We start from the raw sequence: 20,134 nt of genomic DNA on the forward strand, positions 1-20,134 counted from the left end.
CAGTTAATCAAATTCAATCAAATTTTTATTTATATTGTGCCAAATCATAACAAAAGTTATCTCATGATACTTTACATATAGAGCTGGTCAATACCAGACTCTCGAGCCAATTTACAGAACCCAACAGAATCAGAAGCAGTGAAATGTTTTAGGGTCAGTATATTCAAACTGGCATTTAAAGGGTTAACAGCCTGGAAATTATTGAACATTTGGTAGTATTGGGCAGAGATGAAGTGGTTAAGAGATTTATGCAGAAAAAATATTGATATATGATTAGATTTTATTCTAAAGGGTCTAAAAAGTGTCAGTAGCGTATAGTAGTAACTGACATCAGCGTAAAATCTGTCAAAAAAGGAACATTCATGTAGAAATTCATGACATAAGATGTAACATGGATGTAACAATCAGCAAATCAACAAAGAAAAATGACAAAATAAACAAAAATGACCTGAAGGTGAAACTATCAGTCAACCTCTGACCTCTAAAGACACGAAACATTTACCTTTTAACAAACCAGTGCATGGTTTTAAGAGTGTTGAAGTGCACTAAGCAGATACAACATAGAGATGTGTGTGAATAATGTAAACCTGTGTCTTTTCTTGTGTGAATGTGATGAGAACGATTGTCTTCTTTTTCAGGTGGCGTCAAAGAGCTGGAGTGGAGTGAACGGACACGCAGAGATGTATCTGCAGTATAAGGACGATAAAAGCCAGGTCAGAGCCTCTGCAGCTGCATTTGAAGACATTTAAACACATTATCTGTAGACATTACATCAGGGATGTCAAACTCAGGTTAGTTCAGGTTCCACATTCAATATGATCTAAAGTGGGTCAGACCAGTAAAAAAATATCATAAACTATAAATAATGACAGCTACAATTTTTTCTTTGTTTCAGTACACAAATATAACATTAAATTATGAAAATATTTACATTTACAAACTATTTAAACAAGAAGATATGAATAACTTGAAATATCTTAAGAAAAATAAATGTCATTTTAACAGTATTTTGCCTCAACTTATCATTTATACATATGCATTATGGATCAGATTTACAAAGGCACAAAACATTTAATAACAGGCAGAATATTGTTAAAATTACACTTAGTTTTCTTTAGACATTTCAGGTCATTCATATTTGTTCAGGTTATTCACATTTTATTGTTAAAGGATCATTTTTTAAATTGCAAATATTTTCATAATGTGTTTTTTTTGTTTTTGCACCAACGCAGAGAAAAAATTAGTCGTCATTATTTATAGGCCTAATGTAATATTATTTTAGTTACATTAAACCAAGAAGAAAATTTGAAGTCATTATTTATAGGTTATTATTTTACTTGAGATTATATTGGTTTGAATGTGGAACCTGAACTAAAAAAAAATAAAAAATCTCCGCAATATTGGTAGGTTAAATCAACTCAACTCTTAAAAAAACTGAGTCACAATGAAGAGATTTTCAGTTTTTGTTAAACTAAGTCTTCAGAGGAATTTAATGCATCATCCAGACATTTGAAGAAAAAAGATCAATGTTTTTTTTTTCTCCTACATGAAGAATAGAATCTGAAATAAACAATATTAAAAGTGAAAGTCATAAAACTTTAGCAGAGTTTAACAAAGTGAAGTGGCGTCTGTTTCCATCTGACTTTATACTGATCTTAGTGGATGGGTCAGAATTTTAAAAACCATGCAACAACTTTTGAATTCTGATCTAAAATAAATTGTGAAAAATAAGATGACCTTTTATAACATGAAGTGCAAAATGTGCATAATATACTCACCCAGATACTGAAGGTTAGTGTACCAGACACAGCTGAGGTTTTTTTTTTTTTTTTTTTTTTAATGAAGTCATTGATTTTTCTCTGTTTTTTCTCAGACTCATTCAGGTGTTTTTATGAAAACGGCCGATGCATGTGTGTTACTGTGTTTAACATGTTATTATAATCCATCAGGTCTATTACTATTATGAGGACGGTGTCTTGAACAGGAAGGTCAGTTTCTTCAGTTTCCTGCAGGTGTTTCATGGTGCCTTGAGCAGCAGGCAGGGGATTATGAGTAAAAATCACCCTTAGGCTCAATCCAAATGGCATCATCTGGACTCTGGAACTCAGGTCCTCTTTACAGGAGGCTCAGTTTCAGTCCAGACGTTTGGATTCAGTCTAAGTTTTTGTTGTGGGCGGAGTCTAAACGCTGGTCACCGCTCTTTAACGTTCTGCTTTTTCCTGTTCTCTGATACAGATCAGATTCAGCCTCCAACGTATAGATTTGGAAAAAACATCATTGGACCATGTTGACAAGAGAAAAACTCTTAAATATGACATGAAAAACTCTTAAATATGACATGAAAAACTCTTAAATATGACATGTGAGACCATCAGGGTTCTGAGGCCAAAAGATCATAATTTTGATAAAAAAATGCCAGTAACGGAATGAATATCAGGTCTAAACGTCATTTCCAAAGCTGTATGTGGATGGTTTGTGCAGTTTTCATCTCACATAAAGAACCAGGAACAGAAGTCTTGTCCTTCTGTTACTGTTTGTTTACAGAGCCTCCAGGTGGGCGGGGCTCAAAGCTGTTGTTGCTAGGCAGGCTTCATGAAAGCTGACCAATCAGAACACAGTATTCTAAAAGTGTCTGGATCCAGTGTTCCTACTCTCGGAAAGTCATTTGTGTGTTTCCATCCATCCTAAGCTATTTTTATTTGCTTTTGTTTTTGTCCATGACTATGATTTTAAATGTTCTATCTCTAAATTTCTAAAATATTTTTCGTGCTCTGACTGTAAATAATAATTTCCTACCACAACTAACCATCTACTTTCTTCGCATCTCACTGAGGAAGAAAAATCTCCCTTTAAACTTTAAGGAAATATTGATTACATATCAAATCTGCATGAACAGGACATCTTACAGCTGTAAACATGAGGTGTCCCAATATTTATATCCATGTAGTTTAATAATATCACAACAAAAAAACATATAGCTCAGTACATGCACTAGTGGATAGAAACATGAAAAAAATCACATTTTCTTTTGGTGATTTTTCTGAAAATTTGGTAGAAATTTGCAATTGGTTTGGATGGGGACACACCTATTGAAGATGGAGCATAAATGGATATTAATCCACCTTTACCAGTTTCTGTGTTGGAAAGAACATTATGTGGATGTGTTCCTTAATTCCTCTTTAAATGGCTGATACTTCATTGATTATCACTGATTGTTTTTATTTGATTTCTGTTATTTTCCATGAAATTCGTGGCTCAGACACATAATTCGTCTGTGCCTGACTCTGCTGTGGATGCGTTTGATACCGTGTCTGGACTTCCCTCTTCTTTTTCTGTCTGTTTTCTATAGAGTTACGACACCGAGCTGCTGTTACCGCGGGACAGCGTTCGCGTCCCGGTGCAGCCGGTTGTGGTGGTTAAGAGCGAATCGGAGCCGTCGGCCATCAGCTTCATGGGCGCCCTGCGGATACCGGTCAGTTAAGCACATACATTACCCACAATGCACCACCAAGAAACAATACCATGGGGTTGAGTCAGTTTAGAACAGTGTAGTCCCTGTTCAAAACATAGGATCATTGAGTATAAATGTGGTTCCTCAGTTACATTTAACAGTTGTTGAAACAGGTCGAGTGTCTGATGCAGGAAAGGCAGGTCTTGATTATGTGATATGGACAAAAATGTCATTTTCATATCAGAATAGAATAACCTTTATTGTCATTGTGTGTTTAGTGAAATTAGTGAGTGCAGCTCCAGTCAGTGCAACAATATTAATAATAAAAAAAAGTACGTCAAATACATCAAAAATTACAAAAAAACTAAAAAGTTAATAAAACAGAATATAAAATTTAACCAAAAGTAAAATTAGAATAGAACTAAAAAGTAGATTAAAATAATAATTGACTTAAAATATGAATAGACACAATATTTACAATATTAACAATTTCTATGAATATTCACAGTATTAACCATGTGTATGAAAGTCTATAAAAAATAATGCATTTATGTTTTATTTTTAAATGCTGTAGCTCTTCCTCCTCTGTCTCCTCTTCCTCCTCTGTCTCCTCCATCTCTTTCCACTTCCACACAGACCTCACTTACTAAAAACTCACCACCTGATGTGACATTTAATCAGTGAATCTGTGGGTTTGTGTGTTTATTTCTGCAGGGGGTCATCGAGTTCTCTCTGTGTTTGCTGTTTGCTAAACTTGTCAGCTACACCTTCTTGTTCTGGCTGCCACTCTACATCACAAAAGCAGGTAAATCTCAGACAAGAACTAGCATCTGATTAAGATTTTTAGATGATTTTTTTCATCCACCGTCATTCAATTTGCTGTAACTCCTGAGCCGTTTATTGACAGAATCCAAACATCATCTTTGAGCTGAGATTGGATTCTTTCTATTGGTCTATAACACATTAAGGTAGAGGTCTGCATTGGCTGGGAGGGAGGGTGAAGGTGGACAGAGCAGAGAGCAGCAGAGTGCAGTCGTTGAGAGAGAGATGGAAGATTTTTATTACTTTTAGCAACGTTTTAGCGAGGTTTTAGTGGTGAATTCTGTAAATAATTGTATAGTGATAGTGCTGCTTTGGAGTGTTCTACTAGTATGTTTTTGTTGAGTTTTGGTGGGGGTTTTTTGGTTTTTTTCTGCCCTTTTTCACTGTGTTATTTGTTTGTATAGTTCATTGATAGTTGTTTTTGTATCTGTAAATATTATATAAATGTATGTATATTTCTATCTATATATGTAAATCTATATGCAGAACTAAACAGAACATAAACAGATGCAGTGTCTGTATTTGAATCAGATGATGGATGTTTTTGTCAGTGAAATGAGGGGCTCTGTCTGCAACTAGACAGAAAGTGAACACAGACTATCACCAGGATAAAAATGATTAGAAAGAACTAAAAATAAGAACATGGACACAGAATGATCCAGACAAACTCAAATGTTTGAACACATGGAAAATAGTTGAAAGTTTATTTCTGTAATCTTATAACGTTTCACTATGAACATTTACAGTTTTTTTTAATAGTAAATATATTAAAAATTCTAGTAGTTTTTTTTTTTTTTGCTATAAAACACTGTTTTTAGTATTTATTATATATAATAATAATAATTAATGGACACATATTGGAAGTTAAGTTCTTCCTGAAAAAAGGTGCAAAAGAATTGGCAAAAAAGACATTTTGTCACACTTTTATTGCAAAAACGACATAAATAAATTTAATCTGTTATAATGGTAGTCCTTAAAAGGTTAAACCTTCTTTCTGTGGATGTCCTGGTGTTACCGTCTGCAGAATCGACGTTGCTAAGATTTACCATGTATCATGGATTTTTCTATTCTCAGCTCACCTTGACGCCAAGAAGGCTGGAGATCTGTCGACACTGTTTGACGTGGGAGGGATCGTAGGTACGTCCTGTGGGTTTGTTGTTGCTATGGTTTCCTTCCTCTGAACTCCCTGACGTTGTGTCTCTGATGTTTGTGATACAGGAGGGATCTTAGCAGGAGTGGTCTCAGATAAACTGGGGAAGAGAGCCACCACCTGTGCAGTCATGTTACTGCTTGCTGCTCCGACAGTAAGTCTGCATGATTTCTGTGGAGACAAACCTCTACCCCAGAGATGTTAAACGTATGGCCCGTGGACCAAAACTGGCCTGCGAAAGGGTCCAGTCCGGCCCATGGGGTGAATTTACAAAGGACAAAAATTATACTGAAGATATTAACAGTCAAGGATGTTGAACTGGTTTTAGTTCAGGTTCCACATTCAGACCAACATGATCTAAAGCAGGGGTGTCCAAACTTTTTTTAAAGAGGGCCAGATCTGATAATGTGGACATTGCCAGGGGCCAGCGGTCCCTTCAGACGTTTTTTAAACAGTAAAAATTACATATAAATGTGCTGTTCTACAATAATTTTATTTTCATTGTCACAATACAATTTTTTTTAAATGGCAATGTAACCAAATCTACACCACTCAGGTGTGAACAAATTAAAAAAAAAAAAAAAAAAACAATTCTGCCTTCCTTTCACATCTGGAGTCAGATAACATAGAACAAACTGTATGGAGTATCTTAAACTTCCAAGAAGTTGATAAAAATCTTAACCCCACATTCATTTTAAACATGACTTATATGAGTAATCATTACTCATATATTACTCAGTAATGCAAAGTCTGTTAACATTTCAGATGAAAACATATGACTCTTACTCTTGTCTTTCACAAAATCATTCAGAAAGTAATATTTGTGTCACATCTACAAGTACATATCACCAGCAATTATAGGCAATTAACCTGGCAACTTGGTAGCCTGCCCTGGTGGTGAATTCATTGAACTCCCAGGTTCACATGAAGAGTCACTGTTGTGAGTTTAAAGCAGCTTGAATTTGCGTCACTTTTTCAGAACGCTCACTCCCTTGTAGCTTGTCGTATGCGTTAGCTTGTTTTGTCTGCTAGTGTGTCTTTACATTGAATTCCTTAAACAAGGCAACAATCTCTCGACAAATTAGGCAAACACAATCACCTCAATTTTCAGTGAAAAAAAATTGTAATTCCCATCTTTCCTGGAAGCGGCGGCCCTCACTGTCAACTTTCCTTTTTTTTTTATTTACAGGCACCATGGTTAGAAATTAGCGAAAATGGTTGATGGGAAGGTCACAGAGCCAGATAGAGTTAGAGTGGTGCTGCCACCATGAGGTGAAAGGAGAAATTGCATTTTGAACCTTTCATGATTCATGTACTCAGTTCAACAGTCCAAGCAGGCCATGAATAATACATTATAAAACCCAAGCTGTGGGCCGTATAAAATCTGACCGCGGGCCGTGATTGGCCCCCGGGCCGGACTTTGGACATGCCTGATCTAAAGTAAAATAACTGACTCCAAATTTTCTTCTTGGTTTAATGTGAAAAAAGTAATATTACATTATGCCTGTAAATAATGACAACTCCAAATTTTTCTCTTTGTTTCAGTTCCAAAAAAATAACATCGGATTATTAAAATGTTTACAATTACAAACTATCCTTTAACAATAAAATGTGAAAAACCTGAACAAATATGGACAACCTGAAATGTTTAAAGAAAATTAAGTGTAATTTTACCAATGTTCTGCCCGTTCTTAAATGTTTTGTGCCTTAGTAGGTCTGATCTGTAATGCACATGTATAAATAAAAAGTTGAGGCATAATGTTGTTAATTTTGCAGTTATTTTTTTTAAGAAATTTAATATTTTTTCAGGTTGAGTTGTCATTATTTATAGGTTATATTATTTTACACTTGAGATGAAATTGGGCTGAATGTGGAACCTGAAAGAAAATGAGTTTGACATCCTTGCAATACATGACCATTTGTACAGAGAGAATAAATGTCAGAATGTCTCTCCACAATTAATGTGCAAATGTAGAAAGGCAGGGGGCTAAGCATTGATTTATATTTAAACATTAATGTTACTTGTCTTTAGAAATAAGGAAAGATGGCACGAATTAGTAAAATGCACTTGTTCAAGTACAGAGGATCTGTGAACTAGATGTACATATACCCAGAGTTTCCAGCAGGGGGAGCCAAATGTTCAAAGGATGAGGGATGGAGGGGGATTCTCTGAGGGTCTGAATTGAACATGAACAAACAACCAAACAAAACACAGACATGCTAACATTGAACTGACAGAATGTAACACAACTGTCCTCTGAAATACCACATGTATTTAGTTTCACTGTGGATGTAGCTGTGATGATGATGACTTAAATGTGATTAAATGTTATATCCTTTTTTTTTTTTTTTTTTCAGTTGTACGGCTTCTCCATGATCAGCCAGTTTGGTTTGGGACCAACTATTGGTAAGAAACACTGTAGATTAATATTTCTAACAAGCATTTTTCCCTCTGGTATTCACCTATAGAGGTCCTTTAACCACTGAAGGTGGATAATCTGTGCAGTACAGTACTAATGTCAGAATGTTTTTCATAAGTTCAGCTTTGATATTGTTCATCATAACATAATATGTTAAAAAAAAATAATGCAAGATGTACATGAAGATCTTGATATAATCCATTTCACATGATATGGAGACTGTACTCAGATATTTATGATTACTAAATAAATGATGATATATGATCCATCAATCCTCCATTATCATAGAGGTCCTTCTAACCACCTAAAGCCCATAATATGCACAATGTCATTGTAATAACATATTTTTCATACAGTTTGTTCTTTAACTTTTTTACATTTTTTTGTATTTCATCAACTTGAGCCATAAACAAATACTCAATAACTCATATTTGTCAACCTTTAAATGTCATATTTTTAATTACAAACAAACCTAATTTTTGGATGCAAAGAACAGAAATGTTTTTTTCTCCAATATTCTACATAAGAATGGGATTACTTATTTTTTTATTTTTTTGTTCTGGCATATGTCAATGATTAACACCAACTTTGGTTACTATACACTATTATATAAACAGTTGTTAAAAAACAGTTTTTAAAAATAACTTTGACAAGCAGATTTTTCCTAATCTGCTTGTAAATGTTATTTTTACTGTTTATTGTCGAATGTGTGTGTTATATGTGTTTTCACTGTGTAATCTAGTAACTGTGTGTTGTATTTGATGCTGCCTATCTTGGCCAGGACTCCCTTGTAAATGAGGTTCTTAATCTCAATGGGATATTTCCTGGTTAAATTGAGGTTAAATTGAAATTTTAAAATTATTTATTGTGTTAGGTCAAATGGTAAATGCTAAAATGTGTCAGTGTGCATTTTTTACTCACTTGGTAGAGGGATGCTAGTGTAGGAATTTAACAATGTTTAAAATGTGCTGATTTTAGTGGATGGGTCAGAATTTTAAAAAATCATACAAATTTAACAACTTTTGAATTCTGACCTAAAACAAATTATGAAAAATAGTATGACCTTTAATAACATGAAGTTTAAAGTGTGCATAATACGCTTACCTGGATGTTGGAAGGTTAAAGGTTGTTTAGATGCAGCTCTAGAGCAGTAGGAGGTTTTAGATCCAAGACGAGATTTATTTAAGAGCTACGTAAATTGCAACCTGACGATGGAGTCTCTGTTTCCCAGTATTTTCCATAGAAAAACAAATGCAGCCTTAAAAAGATGATTAAACTGTTGGAATACAACACTGTGCATTTAAACAACACATATTCAGTCACCAAGCTTTTCATCTTTAGCTTCAGCTCATTGTTTATCAGCTGCAGACTTTGACACTTTGACTTTGACCACATAATATAAATCAGAACCACACAGAAAATAAATTAGACAACACAGGTACACAACAGTGACTACAGTGTTTGGATTATAGGCGAATTTCACTATAATGAGTGTTAGTCAATGGTCAACTTCAGCGATCCTCCACATCTCATTGGACTGAAAGTTGCTCAGAATTGTTGTCTTTCAGGAGGCAGAACTAAATTAAATTGAATAAAGATTAGTGGATTTATCCTTAATTCAGACCTGGTTGTAAAAGTACAGTTAAAGGTTAGAGCTCACAGAATGAAACCATGAACTATGAACAAAACAAGACTCTGAAAAAGACAGGAAGAAGCTGTGTTACAAAGCATTATGGGAGGTGTAGTTTTGAAAAGATATGTTTAATAATCACAGAGGTTTGATATGATACAGGTGAACAACAGGAACATTCTATGAGATGTACATTCCCTTCCACTCTGAGGTTAATGAACTCAAACTGTGGGTGTGGATTATGTGAATTAACCTGTTTTTTCACCTGTTTGGACACAGTTCCTTCTGCCTAAATGAACACGACATAACACTTGATTTAATTATCGTCTGTGCGTCCACCTCTGTGTTAATAAGAGGCAAAGTCCAGTTCCACAAGGTTACTTCAGACGCCTGAATTAGCATGCGCTGAGCTCTGATTGGACGACAATGACTGTGTATCGTTGACACTGAGCTCGTGACGGTCACAGCTGTGGCTCATTATCCTCACAATACACTGAAGGGAATTAGTGATTGTCATTATGTAGCACAGTGTGATGCAGCAGGGGACGAGCTGCAGCTGCAGATTATGTCCTATAATTATCTGAACACACACCAGTGTCCAATCCAAACTGTGGAAATGAACCTTAATATGAGCCATAGAAGGAGGTGTGAGTGTGACGGTGTATGTTTTCAGGGATGTTGTTGGTGTGTGGAGGACTTGTCAACGGGCCTTACGCTCTCATCACCACCGCCGTGTCGGCGGATTTGGTAAGAACAATTCATCACCCAAGTACGATAATCACTGACCTAAAGCAGCAGCATTAACCCTGTTCTCACAGAAATAAGACGACTTCTCATATACAGAGTGAGTCCATTTCCATGACCATAAAAATCCAAAAACTGTTAATGATCAGATAATTGTAATACTCTGATGTGATGCGTTTATATGCACTTCAGAAATACGATAATTGAAAACCCTGGTTTAGACATTTCAGTCCATTATTGGATTTATTTCAGAGTTCATACGAATGTAGTGACATAGAATCTAACTTCTTGTTATTGTCTTTTATGTCACTTCAGTTTTCTCTGATTTAATAGTTTTTCTACATGTTCAGATGTAACAGAACTAAATAAATCAGATTAACCTGTATACATGCATGAAGACATGGAAGTACTGGGGACAAATCTAGGTGTGTTAATCTGATTTATTATAATCAGATTACTGCTGTTATCTGATAAAACATATCAGATTAGACTGTTTACATGATCAATAATAATCAGATACTGATCAGAGTATTAGTGTGGATGTAAACGGGGTCTGTGTCATCAGTGTACATCTTTAGACCTACATCTGAAAATACATTCATATAAACATATTAATGATGGGGCCTAAGACAGTGCCCTGAGGGATCCCATTCTCAATTTAATGAAACACAGATTTACGATCAATAACAATCTGATAACTCCACTAATCAGATACTGATCAGAGTATTAGTGTGGATGTAAATCAAGTCAATAACATGAAGTTGGATTCTATGTCAGTGCGTACCTACCAACTCGAAATAAATCCAGTAATGGACTGAAACATCTAAACCAGGAAGTGCATGTAAACGCTTTACATCAGATTATTATAATGATCTAATTAATAATAGTTACTGGATTTATATGTTCATGCAAACGTTACCTGATTAAACCTCCTCTCCCCTTTTTGTCTTAACCCTCTCTTCACCTTTGACCCCAGGGGACCCATAAGAGCCTGAAGGGCAACGCCAGGGCCTTATCTACAGTCACCGCCATCATCGACGGGACAGGATCTGTGGGTTAGTGTCACAGTGATTCCTCAGAGTGTCTGCATTTATAGACAGAATGTGTCCAGTGTTGACATGTTACTGCTCTGTCCTCCATTTCTTTTTTTTTTTTTCTTTTTTTTTTTTTTTTGCTGTAATTAATCCCAAAGTGTACACTGTCCCTTAAGTGTTTTCACACTGTAACTGGGATAAGTCCATGTGATTATTCCCAAACACTTTTATCACAGTTATTGGTTTTAATAATTAAAATTCAGTTTTAATTATTGATTTTTTTTTTTTTAACTTTCTGTCTACATCAGGGGAGTCAAACATGCAGCCCCTTGGCCAAAACTGGCCCACCAAACAGTCCAATCTGGCCTGAGGGATGAGTTTGTAGAAGATAATAACAGTCAATGATGTTAAAATCATTTTAGTTCAGGTTTCACATTCAGACCAATATGATCTAAAGTGGGTCAGACCAGTAAAATAACATAATGACAACTACAGATATTTCTTTGTATTAGTGTATGTAGAAAAAATAATGAAGAATAAATGAAACAACGAAGAAACGAACAAAACGGAACAAAAAAACTTGTAAAATAATGAAAAAAATAAGCAAATGCAAACATAAGTTTAAGACAATAACAGGAAGTTTGATTCTATATCACTATGTAACAATGAACTTTGAAATAAATCCAATAATGGACTGAAACGTCTAAACCAGGGTTTATGGATTATCCTGTATCTGAAGTGCATGTAAATGCATCACATCTGATTATTTCAATTATCTGATTATTAATGGTTATGAGATTTTTATGATCATGTAAACAGGCTCTCTGATTGACTCTAATGTTCTTTAAATTCATAGAAAAGGCTCAGTAATCTGCTCAAACACTGCAGCTCATATTAAACAGACACGTTTATGGGGGACGAATCTATTTATTACAACAGGAGGTGTATTTACAGCCTGCAGTCATTCCAGATGTTTCTTTAATCTCTTCCTTGTGTTTTATATTTTCCTGTTTGCGTGTTCAGGGGCAGCACTAGGCCCCCTGCTGGCCGGACTGTTGTCTGCAGGAGGATGGGACCAGGTCTTCTATATGCTCATGACCGCCGACTTCTTCGCTCTGCTGGTAAGAGTTCGGAAAACACAAGTATTAGTTTTAGTGTGCAGAAGTAAAACATGCAGCTGACAGTCTTTAGTATGGAGTGTTCAGTCACAGTTAGCTAATGCAGGGTGGTGGAGACCAAAACAAAGCTAAAAATAACAGATTACTGGACTGATAATAACTATGGCAGAAATGGGCTACAGATGTAAATACAGGAGTTTTTAGATGGTTAATGGGAGAAGACCTCTATAAATACAACAGGTGACAGCCATGCACAGTAACCAATGATGTCAGCTGCTGTAGAAGATGAAAAATAGGGGAGTTTATTCAGAGCTACTGTACAACCTTTTAGATAGAAAATGACCTATTCACAGGGATTTTTAGGTAATTACTCACTAATGGATATTCTATTTCTGTAATTAGATCCTGTTCAATCTGAGTCACTGGACCTATAACGCTGTTATTATGCTTAAACTAAATATGCATCCACAGGTCGGCAAAAAACTAACCTTTGAAATGTTGTTTTTTTTTTTTTTTTTAAAGAAAAGTAAAAAGTCCTGATTGAAATTAAGTTTCATCTTAATCTGTAGAATCACTGTTTTTGTACCAGTGAACTTTAATTTGTACGTGAATGTGTCTGTATACTGTTTGGTTCACATAAATGATCACTGCTGGTTTGGATAAAATGATATTTCAGTCCAAATAATCTGTCGAACTCTGGTTTCCAGTTTCAGTTTCTGATAGAATAGATTTGGCTTCATTTTGCTGTAAATCCACTTCAACCTTCTACAATTCAGTCAAACAAGTTTGTTAATCCATTAATTGAAGCAAAAACTGTTTTGGTAATGGCTAAAAATGTTTTAGTCAACGTTCAAGCTTAAAGGTTCAGGTTTTGTAGATATTTCATGCTTTTTGTTGTTTAGCTTTATAATAAACTTGTGTAGATCCCCCAATGATAAATGAACCAAATAATCTGCAGAATAATTAATAAAAAATAGGGCAGTTTCAGCTGCACCAGCATCAGAGAAAACATTCTGATGTCTTCACTGGTGTTTGAGACAAACAGTAAATCTGTGAATAAACTAACCTGTGACTTGTTTTTTTTCAGCTGCTGCTTCGGCTGGTGATGAAGGAACTGACATCCAATAAGTCACGGCCCATCTCAGCTGTAGAGTGAGTCTCATTATCACCTACCTGTTGAATTCACAGCTTCATGGAGTCTGTTTCCTTGACTTCTGTTTTCTACGATTTAATAGTTTTTCCACATGTTCAGATGTAACAGAACTAAATTAATCAGATTAACCTGTATACATGCATAAAGACATGGGAGTATTGGGGACAAATCCAAGTGTGTTAATCTGATTTATTCTAGTCAGATTACTGCTGTTATCTGATAAAATAGATCAGATTACACTGTTTACATGATCAATATTAATCTGATACTGATCAGAGTATTAGTGTGGATGTAAACAGATTCTCCACTTATATGTTAAAGCAGTTTATCTTAGTTTATCTGTTGGCTTCAGTCAAAGCAGAATCAAAGAGTCCACGACTTTATGATCAGAGCAGAATGAGGATAAACAGACAGTCGCAGGTTAATGAGTGTGAGTTACGAGTTGAAACTTTGGCACAAACTCCTAGTTCTGAGTCAAACATTGATTTAGAACCATTTAGTGTCCAAACAGATGCTGTTCCAGAAGGAGATGAAGCAGGGAGGTCTAACAGGTCCACTGGAAGAAAAAAAAACAAAACCCTGCTTTTAACTCTTCTAAGATTCACCGTCATTCAAATTAAGCTATTGACAAAATCCAAATGTCATCTTTTATCTGAGATTGGGTTCTTTCTATTGGTCTATAACACATCAGGGTAGAGGTCAGCATTGGCTGAGGGGGAAGGGTGGAAGTGGGTGGAGCAGAGAGCAGCAGAGTGCAGTCGGTGAGAGAAATGGTAGATTTTTATTACTTTTAGCAGCATTTTAGCAAGGTTTTAGTAGTGAATTCTTATAAATAATTTGTATATAATAGTGCAGCTTTTCCGCACACCATACATTTCATACAAAAAAAAAATCATCACTGTCGCATTAGACTTGTTATACATATGTATAATATATAATAGGCCAGGACAAATGTCTTGCCCCCTCAAATGAAAGTTTGTGAAGCTTCAGGAGGTAGGGAAAAGATAAATGAGCCTTAAGTTTCACTTTCACTTCTGCAGGCAGGACAGAACAGACCGCACCGCCCTGTGCCCCCGTAGTATTATAAGTAGGACGGAAACTGGCTGGCACGCATGCACACATCCCCAGAGAAAATGCGCGCACGCACCCCAATTTGTGATTTACTCATTTTAAAAATCAGTTTTCCCTATTGACATTAATTGAAATATATTTAATCCATTCCAGCCCCAAAAAAACACCCAAAAATCAACCAAAAATCCTTTTTGACGGTTTTTAAAATGGATCAAGTGCAGTTACAAAGAAATATAATGGTTTTATGAACTTATTTACCTTAAAGATGTGACAATCTCTGGGCGAGGAGGAGGAGGAACTCCTTGCTAACTAGCAGTGCCTAGATATATATACAGCTAGATATATATGTGTATATTTTTCCTTCAACTTTAATATATTTGCTTGGAGTAACTGTAGCACACAATAATATCCCCTGGGATTAATAAAGTATTCTGAATCTGATTCTAATCTTCTAAAAGCATCAGCTCATCATTACTGCATTCAGCTTTAATTGAGCTCATGATGATGAAACCGACACCGATTTATAACGACGATGTTAATGTTTGTCTCTGTTTCACAGGCTGAAGGAGCACTGAGCACTTTGATGGCACTGCCTTCACACACACTTTAAACCACTGTCTGAGGTCTCCACGGGACTGTGGACCCACCAGAACTGGACCAGAACCGGACCCATATGGAACCGTAGTGAAACATGTTGACACACCAACACACGTGTGTGTGTGTGTGTATGACTGCAGTGTCGACCGTCAAACCCACCACACACACATGTTCCTCAGAGATAAAGCTGATCGGACTTCATCTGAACTCAGAAACACTCACCGTCGTTACAGCCTCATGGTTTTTCTTGGTCTTCTGACCCGTTTCTGACATTACACAAGTTCAGAATACAACCTGAAGGTCAAAGGCTTTAGAACACCTTCATTTTGTCTAAAGGAGAGACCAAGTCTTATATCCTTGCAAAAACAAACAGTGAGGAAAAAAAGACCAATTTTTGTCAAACCCTGACATTTTCAGTGTGTAGCTGCAGCTCGTAGGACTTTGACAACAGTAACACAACAAAAGAATAACAGTCCTGACAAATTCACCATCATTTCAACAAACCAAACTAGTATGGGCCTACAGTCAAAGGGTTAGAACGCTGTCGTCTTTGCTTACTGCTTGTTTCTTACCATTATGAGACAGTATACCAATACCATCAGTGCAACAGAATCCAAATAAAGACCCAGAGTTTATAGTAACTTTCTGTTTTAACAGTTTATATGACTCAGAGCAGGAGCATCATCCTAAAGTATGAGATTCCAGTATGATAGCGTCTCCTAAATAAGACCACTGTATTTTATTTGTCAGATAATCTGCATTTTACCCTCAACATAACAACAAAAAATGTAACTATATCACGACTTGAAGCTGTTAAGGTATTATCAGTGAGTCATTTTCCATGATGATATAAATCCAATAACTGTTTAAATTAGATAATTGTAATAATCAGATGTGATGCGTTTACTGTCACAGTTTATACTGTTTACATGATCAATAATTAGACACTGATCAGAGCATTAGTGTGGATGTAAACAGGGTCATTGTAATCAGTGTACATCTGTAGACTTACGTCTGAAAATACATTAATGTAAACATATAAATGGTGGGACCTAAGACAGTGCCCTGAGGGATTCCATTCTCAATTTAATGAAACATAGATTTCTGATCAATAATCTGATAACTTCACTAATCAGATACTGATCAGAGTATTAATGTGGATAGAAACAGGGTTTTTTTTACTTCTAAAATGCATTGGTTTAAGTCCAGTAAATGACCTGAAATGGAAACATTTTTAGACTTGGCTTCCAATATTAGAAAAATAATCAAACTTTACTGTTTCTGCAGCATAGTAAATGGTTCCTTCACACATCCTGACTTTTTATTCTTTTAATTTTTTTAACATGGTATTTTTTTGTGAAGTTAGTGTTAGAGCGGACATTTGGACTGGACTGGAGGGGATACCGTACCTCCATCATAACGGTGAGAAACGTTATCGGTGTTAAATAGAAAAGAGAAAATGAAGGTGTTTGTTAAACCTTTGACCAAAACGGGCGACTGTTCCTCCTGTTCAGAGATCTGTTCACAATGTGCAGTTGACGTGATAAATAACATTAATCTGAAGGTTTTTTGAGATTCAGGACAACAAGTCAACCAGAGCAAGAGTACAGTAGCAATATGTAATATGGAGTAAAAGAAAAATCTGGTATGGGGTGAGATCACAGGGTTAAATGTCCATATTTTAAAGGTTAAAAGTAAAATCCAAACAGATAAAAACATGATCAGATGGACCTGGAGTCAAATAGTCAGAAAAACTATAAGCATAAAAACAGACAGGGTAAAGTGATTATACAAATACTCACATCCTGTCTCATAATAATATTAATAATAGAATAGATCTTTATTGTCCTTGTTACAGGAAAAATAAAAATCTGTTTGACACCAAACACTTAAAGTGCAAGAAGGCTGTATAAAAATATCGCACAAAATACTGAGAAATATTGGCAATATATAAAAACTACAGTGATAACATTTTAAATATTCAAATACTATTAAAATACTACTAATTACTGCTAAAATACACAAAAAGCTACTACAGCTAACACATATGTACAACATATAAAGATATTTACAGGTGATAAAAGGAAATATAAGGTGCATGGGTGTGATTATTGCACTGAGGTGATGACTATTGCATTTAAATAAATAATAATAATGAATATTTACGGAGGTGAAGGTGACTTCCACTAAATTTGTGACCTCAGATACAGACAACAGCGGGTTTTTCCATTGCGTCCATTAAATTGTGATGGATGTTTTATCTGAACAGGAGGAGGGTCTATAGTCACAAACATCAGACACATGTGAACCTGCCCTTTAAGGACAAACCAACAGTCCATTCACCATGGAGACCATTCCACATCAGCCTTCTGGATCTGACTGCATACATGGACAAAGACTCATCCTTTGAAAGGCACCAAACCTCCTTAATATTTGGATTTCGTGCTTTTGCCTTTCTTCCACTGAGCCTGTGTCGGTTTTGTTTTGTTTTTTTTACACATGAACAAACAAAACTCGAAGCATTTCCAGCCTTAATCATCAACAGAACCTTTGTCTCCTGGTTCTATGGACTCTGGAGATCCCTTTGTTTCCGTTAATGATCCATTATTTAATTATGTGTCATATGTTTGCACAGTTTCGAAGCAGCTGAACTGAGTTCCACCACTAGAAATATTAAATGGGCAATTTGTAAAATTAAAACTCAAAAATTAACGCCAGTCTTCAACAGAAGGGCACAGTGTTTTAGCACAAACACATGATTGTTGTTGCATTGTAACTCAGCTCATTTTTAGCTATTTTTCCAATTCTTTTCTGCACATAGTTGATAACATATAAATATTCACTATATGGGCAAAAGTATTGGGACACATTGAATTCAGGGGTGTATTTTCTAACAGCGGTCTGGGATCCAAAATGATAAGAAAAATCCCCCAATAAACTTTGAGGAAATATTGATGTTTTTATGGCAAATATTCATGAGTAGGACATTTTACAGCTGTAGACATGATGTGTCCCAATATTTATGTCCATATAGTTTAGAAACATCCATATTTTCTTAAAGTTTAATGGGAGATTTTTCTTCTTCAGTGAGATGTGAGGAAGTAGATGGTTAGTTGTAGTAGAAAATTATTATTTACAGTCAGAACATGAAAAATATAGAAATGTAGAGGAAGAACATTTAAAATCATTGTCATGGATAAAAAACACACAATGTTGAGAGAAGAAGAAAAAAATGTCCAAAATGAACAAAATATGTCAGAAAATGAACAAAAACAAATAATATACTAAATAAAATGAATCAAAATTAACTAAATGAATTTGAAAAAATTAACAAAATACCAAGGTACCATGATCAAAATAAGGATGTAGAAATGTGTTTTTATGTTGAGTTAATGATAGTGAAAAAGTCAAATTGTCTTCAGTTTTCTCTTGTATTGATATAACATTTGAATTTACTCAAAATCAATGTTGAGAGAAATTCAGTACAAACCATCTCAGGCATTTTGGAAGCAGAGATAACAGTTTAAGCCAAACTAACCAATATAATGATATTTACACAAATATAAAACTATATGACCTTAGTCATTATTGTTTTGTATCCCTGACCCCTGTTAGAAAAAGAAACACCTGAATTCAACATATTCACATAGTTTTTGTCCGTATAGTTTATTTCTTTCCTCACTGTTGATAATTCTGTTTAATTTTGGAATTTACAAACATTACAAATTGCCCCTTTAAATCCCCACTGAGGCTTTATTTCTGGTCGTTTCCTGTAAAACATGTAATATTTTATATCCAGATGTTTACATCCGCTCATTGAAAATGTGTCACAGAAACTCTAAAACTCCTCCTTTTCAGTGTAAATTAGTACCATTTAAAGAGCCTTTACTCAACCTGAAGCTGACCTTTGACCCTGTCAGAGGTGTCCTGTTAAACTCTGCTGCTTCTCCACTTCCTGTGTTGGTTCTGTTTAAAGCAGACGTTAACGTTAGGGACAGAACCACTGATAGGAGCCAGCACCTCCTGTGCCTTAATGCACCAAAGAGATTAACGGATCAGTCCTGATTCAAAGCCATGTAAGTTATTCCTGTCACCGATGGTTCCTCGTGTTTGTCATGAAATGAAGGCACCAAAGTTGTATTTTTATATCTGATTCTGTTTGTTTTACTGTGTGGACCCGAGTCAGATTTATGTTGATAGAAACAAAACTTATTAACAAAACATCAAATAAATGGGAGTAAAACACAACAAAGCAAAAAAAGACATTTTAAAACTAAAACATGTAAGTTAAAAAAAAAAATTAATAAAAGTAAAGTAGGAAACTGCATTTTCAAACAAAAAAATTAGACCCTTATCTCGTAATAATGTGAAACTGGTGTTGTATCAGAACAGAGTTGAGGTTATTTTGTACCCTGAATTTATTTTAAAATATGAATTTTACATATAAATAGTGACAAAATAAATTTAAAAAACATCGTACAAAATCCAACAAAAATCTAATAAAGTATCTCATATTTTTGCCTTTAGTGAATGCACTTTTATAAATATTTCACACAATTACATGATTTGTCGGCAACTTATTTATAAGTTTAATTCTTGTTTTGTTTGATATTTAAGGTGTTTTGTTTCGACGTAAATGTGACTGAGCTCTATTTATTAATTAATCTGCGGGTATTTTGATGAATGGTCAGAATTTGCAGGGGTTTTTTTCACATTCGATTCACTCAAAAGTAGCTGAAGCTTCTGGTGAAATAAATGTGATTAGATGATGAAACGGTGAAAATAATGAACAGATTAAAGACAGATCACAGCTCTATTTATAATGAATGTAAAGTTTGGTGAACCTCCATATAAATATATTTTTCAGTGCAATGTTCATTGGTTTATTGTATAAAACAGTTGTAACTTTATTAGATCAGAGTTAAACTTATCATGGTTGAATTG

General features: G+C 35.0%; 1 protein-coding gene across 2 annotated transcripts in view; it reads left to right on the forward strand.

The window, feature by feature from the left end:
- slc37a1 (solute carrier family 37 member 1) overlaps window positions 1–18,098 on the forward strand; it is a 33,340-nt gene extending 15,242 nt beyond the window's left edge. The window contains exons 10-21 of one of the 2 annotated variants that reach the window (XM_030125059.1): window positions 639–713; window positions 1,950–1,988; window positions 3,350–3,472; window positions 4,166–4,256; window positions 5,348–5,410; window positions 5,492–5,577; window positions 7,782–7,830; window positions 10,147–10,220; window positions 11,194–11,272; window positions 12,275–12,372; window positions 13,457–13,521; window positions 15,153–18,098. In XM_030125059.1, coding sequence (XP_029980919.1) covers window positions 639–713; window positions 1,950–1,988; window positions 3,350–3,472; window positions 4,166–4,256; window positions 5,348–5,410; window positions 5,492–5,577; window positions 7,782–7,830; window positions 10,147–10,220; window positions 11,194–11,272; window positions 12,275–12,372; window positions 13,457–13,521; window positions 15,153–15,168 — 858 coding nt within the window. In that variant the 3' untranslated portion in view covers window positions 15,169–18,098. The remainder of the gene's footprint in view (window positions 1–638; window positions 714–1,949; window positions 1,989–3,349; window positions 3,473–4,165; window positions 4,257–5,347; window positions 5,411–5,491; window positions 5,578–7,781; window positions 7,831–10,146; window positions 10,221–11,193; window positions 11,273–12,274; window positions 12,373–13,456; window positions 13,522–15,152) is intronic. The other variant, XM_030125060.1, reaches the window with a different exon arrangement.
- Window positions 18,099–20,134: the final 2,036 nt, after the last annotated feature.

Source organism: Sphaeramia orbicularis, chromosome 21 (assembly GCF_902148855.1).
Source record: "Sphaeramia orbicularis chromosome 21, fSphaOr1.1, whole genome shotgun sequence".
Classification (NCBI taxonomy): domain Eukaryota; kingdom Metazoa; phylum Chordata; class Actinopteri; order Kurtiformes; family Apogonidae; genus Sphaeramia; species Sphaeramia orbicularis.